At 50.3% G+C, this 11535-nt stretch overlaps 1 protein-coding gene across 1 annotated transcript; it reads right to left on the minus strand.

The window, feature by feature from the left end:
- Window positions 1-2736: 2736 nt before the first annotated feature.
- LOC124683822 (crocetin glucosyltransferase, chloroplastic-like) lies at window positions 2737-4276 on the minus strand. Its single transcript, XM_047218264.1, has one exon. It carries the CDS (start codon window positions 4180-4182, stop codon window positions 2806-2808), a length of 1377 nt encoding a protein of 458 aa, XP_047074220.1. The 5' UTR covers window positions 4183-4276; the 3' UTR covers window positions 2737-2805.
- Window positions 4277-11535: the final 7259 nt, after the last annotated feature.

An 11535-nucleotide genomic window follows, 5' to 3' on the forward strand; every position in this document is an offset into this window, starting at 1 on the left:
TTAACTTCTATAGACTGCAAATCAGAAACAATCTCTTTCCAGGAAGATAGGTGATTCATTACCGAACCTCCCTCTTGCAACTAATGCGAGAACAGCTTCATCTTCACGTGCAATCTGCCCGTGAGATCCTTGGACAAACAGATCTCCTCTACTTTGACCCATAACTCGGCGGTGGTTTTCTCCTGCAGCACTTCCTGCAGAATATTATTGGACAGATGAAGTTGAATCAACGATAAAGCCTTACGGTCTTTCCGCTTCTCCGCATCGGTCCAGGTATCCTTCGCTTTCTCGCCAAAAGCATCGATCGCTTCATCCAGTATTCGAAGATTGGGCGAGAATCGCCCTCATCTTCACTTGCCACAAAGCAAATCTCGTGGTGTAGTCCAACTCGTCGTAGATCGAACTTCAGTGACGACATCTCGTAAACCCTAGATCCAAAGAACACGGGCTCTGATACCACTTGTTATAATCGAGATGAACAATAAATGAAGAACGAAAAGTAAAACACTGCAGGGGACACGAGATTTTAACGTGGAAAACCCTTGCAACACACAAGGGAAAAACCACGGGCGCCAGCCAGCAAAACTTCACTATTTCGGTGGTGTTTACAAACGCCGTGGGTGTACAATGATGCGACAAAACCCTAGCGGCGGCTTACAGGGAATATATATAGACGCTTCGGCCCAAGCCTCCGGCGACGGGCCTCGCTCCGCTCGTCAGAAGTTAGCCCTTTAGTATATGAATTTGGATCACAATATAACAATGGCGACCCCCTTTACCGACGACATGGACCCTACTCAGGGGGCATGGCTTGAAAAGAAGAAGAATATCATTTTAGCTCGAGAAATGTGATTTGTGTATCATGCTTTTAAAACTCTGGTGTGCGGGCTAGTTGTATCTGGACTTACGTATGTTGCAACTTTAATTTCTATCTTTTTAGCAAATTATTTGCTCAATATTCGTGGCCGGTAATGGCAACTATATATTTTAAAAAAAAAATCATATTGTGGCCACGGACATTTGGGGGCCACCATTGGAGCCACTGTCACCCGCATCAGGACTGCGGCCTTTTTCCTCTCCGTAGGCCGGCGCATCTGGACCTAGGCGGACCAAAAAGCGGTCCGGATTGTGACCCTCAGTTGGACATGGCCTAACCAAACAATGTCTAAGAAACATTGGCGCGACCAGTCTTCCGGGAGTGATAACCTTGGTGCTCATCCAAACGGACGGACGCTTCTCACTTCCAGACATGCAACCACTGTTTCCGATCCCTCTCACTCCTACCTACATGATTTTGAACTTTATTTCTCTTATTTTTCTCTCTCGTGTTTCCGCTGGCTAAATTTCTTGTATGATGTGAAAGCATGAAAAATGATTGGGGAAAGTAAGCAAGGCCACCCTAACTTATATCATGACCTAATAGTAAGCGCAACATATACCATGCAAACAAAAGAAAATATCTATTGTACTGTACGATGTCAATTGAAAGCTAGATATGCCATCCCAGCTTTCACGAGTACTGTACCATTGAACACCTATTGGTTGCTCATTTGTTGGAAGAATTAAGGATTTATGTACCATGCCATCCCAGCTTTATTATCACGCAAATGTTACTACTACCTTCTACAGAAGTATTCACAGAGTAGCCATAGGAATGATATTGATGCCACGATTTATTGTAGTAAGATAGGGAACACCGGGAGAACACGCTGCGATCTTGTTGATCCAATCCCTCTGCTTGTGACAAACAGAAGCCTAGATAGTGAGACAGATCCTTTTTAAAATGAATCATCCAGCCTCTTTATTAAATTGTTAAAGTGCATGGATACAAACACCCTCAAACGGATCAACAAATCAAACATATCGTCCAACCTGGGACGACAGCACAAGTCTAGATATTATGGGGGTTCTTTGTTGGATGATCGATTGTCATGCACAAAGGTCGCATTAGCAAGACCCTTTGCACCTGTCTTGCCTTTCTGAAGGATGTGGCAGTAACTCCCCGTGTTCTGCCCCTTAGTTTCCTTGATCACGAATATGCGGTCGCTAGCAAACAATGTCCTAGAAATATTGAGATCTTCTGATACGTTCAAGCTCTCTCTAACTGCGATTGCTTCCAAACCTTTCGGTGCATTAGACCTTCAAAAAGAACTAGGAACACCCCCAAATACGTGCCACTATGTATCTGACATGACCACCACGGCAACCGTGCCGGTCTATCAGTTCCCACCACGACAAAATCCTAGGGTGGGCTAAGATCCACAGTGATCACCTTCTAGATCCGCCCTACGAGTCAACACATAGAAAGCCGAGCTGCGGTAGCATCTACATAGTCGAAATTTGTTCCCGATTTCTCTAATTTCCATCAGCAAGACTCTAAACATGAATTATTCTCTTGTAGCCCAGCTAGCAAGATTTTCTATGAAAGTGAGAGGAAAAGTTACTACAAATTCAATGCAAGATTTCTGCTCTATCCCCTACTATTTATTATTTTGAATGGGTGTTAACCAGTACTACTACTAAAGAACATTTGTTGGAAGAACTAAGAACGTGATTGGTAGGCCGCGTATGGAGACCGGCCAGATCATGGCGATGCAAATTCTCGGTGATTGGATCTCCGCATGAGTTCCTAGACCAGACAACTATACGCATGAAGCTTAAAACACCTCTCAGCAAAGTTCAGTGAAAACTGCCGAATCAACCTTTTCGGTGGAGTGATTAAGTGGGAACAAGATCTGCGAGGCGAATGATTTCCCTTCTTTGCAGCAGGTTAGTCTGAATAATCTCATTCATGACCTAATTTTGTCATTGCACGTCACTAGTGATGCATTCCATGAAAGCTCTCAGATTATGATCTGACGAGCCATCTTTCCCAAGAGCCTCCACGACCGCACGCTTCCACTCCACCGCCGCGACCCGCACGTCCCCCTGCATCACCTCCTCTACTCGTCGCCTCACCTCCGCCGCGCGCAGCACGCCGTGGCTCCCCACCTCCGCGCGCGCTCCGATGCGCCACTCGCACTCGACGAGCCACGCGTTCATCCGCTGGTCGGACATCTGGGGCACGCACACCATGGGCACGCCGCACGCGACGGCCTCCAGCGCCGAGTTCCAGCCGCAGTGCGTGACGAAGCAGCCCACCGCCGCGTGCGAGAGCACGCGCACCTGGTCGCACCACTCCACCACCATGCCGTTCTTGATCCGCACCTCAGCCTCGGCGAGCTCCGCCTTGTTGTCCTTCCGGACGACGCAGAGGTACGGCCTCCCGCTCTCCTCGAGGCCCTGCAGCAGCTCGTCGAGCTGCTCCTTGGCCATCCTGGCCAGGCTCCCGAACGAGACGTACACCACGGAGCTGGCCGACTTGGCGTCCAGCCACTTGATGTATTTGGCGTCGTCCTGCTTGAAGAGGCCGGTCTCGTCGCCGGCGGGGAGCACCGGGCCGATCGGGAGCACGTCGTACGCTCCCAAGGCGGCGAGCGTGCAGGCCTCGAGTTCTTCGCATGTGTTTGCAAGAACCGTCGCTTTGGGGGTTTCACGGTCGAGGTCGTCGAACAGGTCGCGGGTGGTGGTGTAGATGGAGTGGAAGAAGTCGGAGGGGTCGGTGGAGTCGGTGATGAAGGACGGTAAGTCCCGGACGGCCAGCGGCGGGAGGCCCGGGAGCCGCACGAGGAAGGACGGGTCGTGGCGGTGGTCGGCCACGATGCCGGCGTGGCCGTGGAAGTAGTGGTAGTAGACGGCGAGCACGGCGGCAGGCTGGATCCAGTAGAGTGCGGACGGGACGCCCCGCTCGCGCGCGACGTCGGCGGCCCACGGCAGGAGCATCGTGTAGACGACCCGGGTCACGGGGCGGCCGCGCGCCGCGAGCGCGTCCACGAGCTCCCCGACGCTGCGCGCGCCCGCGACATGGAAGCCCGCCACGTAGGCGTTGAACGCGGCGTGGTCGCTGCTCGGCACGTACCCGGTCTCCGTGCCGTCGGAGAACGGGAGGAGCTCGAGGCGGCCGTCGTCGGCGCCGTCCGGCGCGTCCGCTGGGAACATGCGGCGGTGGGCGGCTTCGGTGGTGGAGAAGGTGACGAGCGCGTCGGGGGCGGCAGCGAGCAGGCGCCTGGCGAGGCGCAGCGCCGGCGCGATGTGGCCCTGGAGCGGGTAGGTGAGCACGAGGAAGTGCGGCCGCGGAGACATGGCCGGCTTCTCTTCTTGACCTGACCTGCGATGGAGTTCGTATGGCCGGCCTTCGCTGTAGCTCGAGATGGACAATCTCGATCAGAGATCGACACTCGATCAGCCTCTTCTCCTGGCCTGTTTGACTTGGAGTGTGGCTTTAGCTAGCTCGACATCGGCGCTCGATCAGCGACGACGGCAAGCAAGCCACTTGTGTGGAGGCGAGAGAGTGAGGTCCCGTCCGTGCTCGTGAGCAAGCAACTTATGTGGTCACTGCATACGACATCAGCTCACGTTGGCACGTGCTTACAGCCCACCAGTCTAGAGTACAGAAGATAACAAAGGAATTTGCTAGTTCTTATCTAGCTGATAACTAACTTTCGTGTTTAGTTAGGTTTTACACTATTTAATTTTTATCGTGATTCGTGTTAGTTATGGATTGCAACATAAGTTGTAACTGAAATTTGATGATATTATCTGACTTAGTCGACGGAGAAATAATCACACCTGATAACAAAACCAGCAGAAGGTTTGCTTGGTTGCGTTTCGTCCATTTATTCGTAGAGTCCAATTGTTACCGGGCGAAGTCAACATGCAATCAGGCACGACAAGGAGAAGGGACGGCGCCACGGCGGCCAGCCTGTTCGGCGATTGGTACTTGGTAGTGTTTTTTTTTTTACAAATCTGGCCCTAGATGAAACTAATTTCTCAGCTAATCCCTTGGCACTTCGGAGTCTGCCCCCTAGGTTCGGGGTAATCGAATGAACCAAGTCGGCGCCAAGCCAAATGACGCCGAGGTAAGGTTGATCCCAATTGCAATGACGATGAGCTACTAGGGGTGATTTTTTTGCTATTTTTCGTTGGCGCCGGCCTGCACAATTTCGGCTATGTTCTTGATGCCGTTGAACGCAGGGTCATATTTCGAAATAGATCCGTCAAGGGAGCAGACAAGGTATCGCCCAGGGGTTAGTGCATCTCCAACGGAGGCTCGCAAACGGATAGATGGTGTTCGAAGCTATCCATGTGGCCTAATGGGAAGGCCCAACGACGAAATTGGCCCCCCATTCCGAACCAAAAATTGGGATGGCTTTGTGGTGGACAGCGCGTGTCCTCCCTTGGTCTACCCGGGCTAGAGCGTCAGTGACCGAGGGAGAAGAAGCGACGCGGGTCTACGCGGTCTCCCACCTCCTGGTCCTTCTGAATGGGGACCCTTCATGCTCCCGAGGCCCCATTCACTTCCCATCTCCAATCCATCGAGGCCCACCTAGAGGGCCTCGACAACGACAACTTCGAGCGGTATGCGGAGCCATCGGAGCCGGAGGAGATGACGACAGAGAAGAAGGAGGAGCCAAAGTAGCTGTCGATGATGGAGTGGGCGGGGGTAAGCATTCCCTACCCCATAATGCAGGCAGCCCGATTGGTCGCAGTACCACGACGCGTTAATGCAATACGTGGACCTGCCGCTGCTGCTGCCGCCATGCCAGCACTAGATGGCGGTGGTGGACTAGTCGGAGGATGGCGGCGATTATGAGCCGAAGAAGGAGGACATCCAACGCACCATTGAGTTTTCCAGATAGGAGGAGCTCACAAAATGGGAGGGCCTTGATGAGCCCATCAAGCTGTCCATGATGCAGGCCGCGGCACCATCGGCTGCTCCCACCTCCACCCCAGCAGCGAATGTGGCCGCCACCGCATGCCTATATCGTCGTCAACGATGACTAGGGCCTAGTCGGCCAGAACCGCCCCCGCTGCCATTCTCCTATCTTTTTTCTAGTGTAATGTGGCCTTTTTGTGGCTCTATATATAAATTAATTTAACTGTTTTATTCCGTGCTTTTCTTTGCGGGCTACCGTTGGGTGCACGGCCACCCCAAATGCACATGGCATTTAAACTATCAACAGATCACCATGAATATAGCACCCGGGGGTGGCGTTTCGAATCTTGGGTCATGGCATTTAAACTCACTAGTAGAAAAAGGGGCAATAGGCCCGGTCCATTTGGGCCTTCAGTCCCGGTTCCCGAACCGGGACCAATTAGGCGGGACTAAAGGGGGTACCCTTTAGTCCCGGTTCAAAGATTAACCGGGCCTATAGGCCTCGACACGTGGTGCGGCCAGGGAGCTCGCGGTGGAAGGCCTTTGGTCCCGGTTCGTGGTACGAACCGGGCCTAGGTTTCTCTGTCGCGGCAGAGAATTGCTATTTCTCTGCCGCGGCACGGATTTAGGGCTGTACCAGCGTTTCTCGCCGCGGCGGATAAACAGGGAGTTTCTCTGCCGCGGCAGAGTTTCAGCAATGCATATATATCATTCAAGAAACCACAAAAAATCGTCATGAATATATATAGACATCGTCAACAGTACACGACATAGTCAACACAGTACACGTAATGCATGCAATTTACAATACAACATCTCCTCGACGAATATCCTCCCCCGTCACGATCTGCCGATAGTGCTCTCCACCTGGGGTAAGGGCCTCGGTAATAAAGAATCCCGCGATTTCCTCTTGAATTGCTTTTGTTTGATCCGCTGTTATGAGAGTGTCCCGCAGGCGTGTCATCTATATTTAAAAAAGGAGATCAATATATGAATGGAACTCAATACAATAGATGGTACTAATTAAGATTAATTGTGAAATTTTGTTATCGTACACGAGTGTGGTGTATACGGGCATCCCCACCCTTGGGACAGGCCATGTCACGCATGAAGGTGCAGACGTAGTATCCACATAAGTTATTCCCTTGTTCCTGCCTCATACACTTTACGAAAAAATAGTTCGATCAAACTAATAATCAAGCATCGTATTGAAAGTAAATATCATATATAAAGTTTCACGGACATAGCTATATATATAGTACTACTTACAGGGTAATCTTCAAATGTAAGCTCCGGTTTCCATTTACCCGGAACAGTATTGATGAACCGTTTCCAAGCCCTGCCCGGCAAAAAATAATGAGTAAATGAGTAATTGATTAGTTGATGATATCTTCGAATTAGAGCAGATGAAGATGCCAATACGAAATTGATTGAAACTACCTCTAGAGGATGGCAGCCATGTCCGCCCATTCCGCATATTCTTTACGTTTTGAGTCCATGACTTTTACGACTCCAAGGTGAAGATCAATGATTAGGAGAATAAAGTGGAAACTGCACAAGCATAGCTCAATGATTACGAGAATAAAGTGGAAGGTGCACAAGCATAATGTATGTTATATATAACACTCACTTGAAGTTGTAGGGAAAGAATATATCCTCTTTGTCTACTTGCTTCTCTAAAAACATTACGATGTTGTCCTCTCGTGTCCTTGGCGAAGTCTCGAACCGTAACTTCATGAACTGTGTTTGGGTCTATGAACCCCAGCGGTAGGAGCTTGCCTCTTTTGTATTCCAGCTTCTTCATTCCGCATAATTAAATGTATAGCGTACACAAAGAATATAATGAGGATAATTGTTAGTGCAAATGAATGAGCTACAAACTTAATTACACAAAAAAATCACTTACAGAGCAGTAGCAATCGATGACAGACTTTGTCGAGGGCGTCTTGATTAAATAACCGAAACGAGCTTCTTCTAACTCAAGGTTTATCTCGTCTTTCCCTGAAGTAATGCTCATCTCTAAGATACACCGTGAGGTAGGCATCACCTCTTCGACAGGCTTTCAGTACCATTCATGCAACCTTCGCATCCGAGTCCCTAGACGCGCGAGCTCGCCGGGTTTGACGAGATCAGATCCGTATCTATACTTGTTTACCACTTGAGCCGTTGGATAGTAATCTTCGTACTCAACCGATGCTCCCCGAGCTCTAGCCGCCCGTTCGATCATCGATGCCGTCTCCGGATCATGATAGGGCTCCACGATGAAGTGGGGTACGGCCTCGAATGTCCCGTCTGTCCAAGCCGGGCGACTTTTTTGCTTCTTTGCTCGCTCTAGAGGACTGTCCAAGAGAGCGGTCATAATCAGCTCTCAGCTCAGGTCTCTTCATTCTCGTCTCGGCAAAGTGCTTCACCGTCCGCGGTGGAATAAACATCTTCCTCGGCGCAAGAAACGCCTTTTGCTCTTCGGCCTGCTCATGTGGTAACAACTCCGGAGTCTCGTGCCCTCATTGGAGTTGATGATCTCTTTGGAGCTGTAGGAGGTGCCGCGGACCGCTTCCTCTTTTGCTTAGGTGGAGGTGGCGGAGTCTCCCGACGAGGAGGAGGAGGCGGCGGAGTATTTTCACGCGGAGGAGACCGGTCATGGATAGGGGAATCATCATCGCGCTGAGAGGAGAATCATCACGCGGAGGAGACCGCACGAGTGGCGGAGGAGGCGGAGGTGGCTCGCTTGTTGGCTTCTCACTCGGAAACACAATGTTCTCCTTCCGCCATTGCACGGTGGTTCTACGGGCTTCTCCCAGCTTCTTTGATTTCCCCATCTTCACCCGCAGCGGTGCTTGAAGCACCAACCCCTCATAATCTCTCAACACTTCATCCACCATCACAACAAAGCAAAGTCGTCTTGGACCGGATGGCAATGGTAAGACCTTGTAGGTAAGAGGATGCCGACCGCCGCCTTGAAGGATAGGTTGAAAACTTTAACATGCAGCTCACAAGGACGGCTCTCGGTGAGATCATCCACGGGGGGTAGCGAGGAGGCTCGACCACCCGGTCATCATCATCATCATTATCCACCTGCCGAGAGGAAGCCACGCCGCTTTTCCGGTGTGGTTGAGATTGCAGCGGGGCGAGGGCATTGAGCAATGCAGGATCTACAGCCTGCCCCCGAGCCATCCGAGATGTAAGTACTTGGGTTACCATGGTTAATTGGGCTTTCATGGTGCTCATACCCTCCTCTAAGTTAGCCGAGCGGTCCGTTTCCCTTGCCTTCCTCCTCTCATGGCTTTTATCGGAAATCTCTTCCTTTCCGCAGAAAGCCATACTTCCACGGAACGGAGCCTTCTGTGCCTCGTGTTCGTCCGGCGTGTTCTTTGTTCCCAAGGGCGCGTGTCAGCTCATCGTTCTCTCTTTCGGGCTGGAACAACCCCGCCTCCACGTCCCTATGTGCTCTTTCCAGGGCATCAATGGGAACCTTCAGATGAGCTTTCTTATAGATGCACTTCCCTGTTTCTGGATCCAACGTTCCCCCAATCCCGTAGAACCACTCCTTGCACCGTTCGATCCAACCGTGTGTCCCTAATCTGATCCCTTTACTCGGTCGGTTCCGCCTCAGCCGCTCGCCACTTAGGACGGTTAGCCCTGTATCCACCTGGACCCAGAATTTGGTGATATAGCTTCAACGCAGCATTTGCCTTATTTATTTCCGACCTTCTCTTAAATTCTTCTGACTCCGTGCTGTACTTCACGAATTCGTCCCAGTGATTTTTTACCTTCTCACTGTCCGGAGTCTTCTTTACCTTGATAAGGCGGCGCAATCTTTTCTTGTGGTGCTTGAATAGTTCAGTCATCTTCTTCTTGCCAAACTCGCGGAGGGCCTGCTCCATCTTGGCCTTTTCAGCGTCACCCCCCTCTTCGGGTACTATGTTGAAATGTGACATGAGCTTGTTCATAATGCTGTTTTTGGCTACATCATCGATATAAAGACCTTGAGCTTCTTCCTCTGCGTAGACGAGCACTAGTCCCTTCGGCTTGTGCCATTCTCGAACGGTGATCGGGACGTGGTCCCTAACAAGCACTCCGCATTGAGCTATAAATGCATTTGCACCTTTCTTCGGAGCAATCGGTTTACCATCCTTTTCGATGTGGGTGATGTCGTGCCTAACACCGTCATCCAACTTTTGGCCGGGCCTCGCTTCCTCGACTTTACGGAAGAAGTGCTCGATCCGGAGGGCTAAAAAAGAAATAATTCATAGTCGAGTACAATTTAATTAGTTAATGCATCTAGTCGATCAACGGCGGCTTAATTAATTTATATACCTCGGTGATAACTACGGTTCGGGAGCCATTATGATGATCTTGTTCCTCACCGGCGCCACTAGGATCTTCTTCCTCAATATTCTCCGCTCCCTCACCGGAGTCATTCAAATAAGTTGCGGTGACATCGTCACCGCCATCATCTGGAATAACTTCGTCGTCGCGATCATCCAGAGTACCGTTTGCTATGAGTTCCTTCATGAAATTTTCTTGAATTTCATCTCTGTCCATGCTTTCTACAACGACCTGCAAGCTATACATAGGAACCATCATATGATCAAATTAAGGATAATGCGTAAAACTGAAAATGGAGTTACATATGTAGTTCTTAACTAAGGATCGATAATATAGTGCTGAAAGCAGATACTGCAGTTACATGCATACATAGATAGGGTTCATGTTTATTTAACCCTAATACATATCTATCACTACTACAACCACTCAACCGCGCAGACCGGGTCCTAGAGGGCGCCGACCGGGTCCTGAGCCGCGCTGGGTGTACTCCCAAGCCACGGAACAACAACGGGAGCATAGCTAACATGAGATCCCCGCATAACGCTCCATCCGGTCCTATACATGTTGTCTAACGCGTACATGTAACGGCGAACGTGCTGGTCCTCCGCTTCAATGCGCTGAGCTACCTCCTCCGGCGGGGCCGGCTCCCTCTGAAACGACCGTGGCCCATAAGACCTCCACCAAAGAATATCCGGGTCGACAACGGAACCCGGATTCCGCACCAAGGTGCGCGACCCGGAAGCTAAGACCTCCCAGTGCCACCCCGGCGGAGCCCAGGTCCCGACCTCCCCATCTCGCTCCATCTCCTCTAGAAGAGTCGACCACGGCGCGGCGGCCGTCGCGGCATCGTAGCTACGAAAACAAATCATATATGTACTAATATAAATAAAAAACATGATATTGTGCTAAATAAAAAACTTCACTACTTTTGTACTAACGCCGCGTTCCACGACCCCGGATCGATCGATCCGGATCGGGGGTCGGAAACGACAGCGGGAGCGGTAGCGGGAATTGAATGACCTTGTTTTGGGGGCGTCGGCAGGGGCGCCGGCAGTACCGGCACCGCCACGGACTCGGCGCTCCTCCTCGCTCGCTCTTTCTCTATTTCGCGACCCTAAGTCTATGTCGCGGCGGCACCGCTACGGACTCGGCACCGCCACGGTCTAAGTCGTCGGCGCGCGCGGGGGGCGGCGCCGACATAAATGAATCTATTTTGTTAATTTTTTTGTAACTAATTTACTAACTATTTTTGTAACTAATTTACTAACTATTTTTGTAACTAATTTAAATCAAATTATGTACTAATTTACAATCATCTATTTTGTAACTAAACTAATTAACTATTTTACTAACTAATTTTCTAACTATTGTTTTAACTAATTTTTCTAACTTAACTATTGTTTCTAATTTTACTAACTAATTTTTCTAACTATATTGTTTCTAACTAATTA

This window comes from Lolium rigidum, chromosome 1 (genome assembly GCF_022539505.1).
Source record: "Lolium rigidum isolate FL_2022 chromosome 1, APGP_CSIRO_Lrig_0.1, whole genome shotgun sequence".
NCBI classification, from domain to species: domain Eukaryota; kingdom Viridiplantae; phylum Streptophyta; class Magnoliopsida; order Poales; family Poaceae; genus Lolium; species Lolium rigidum.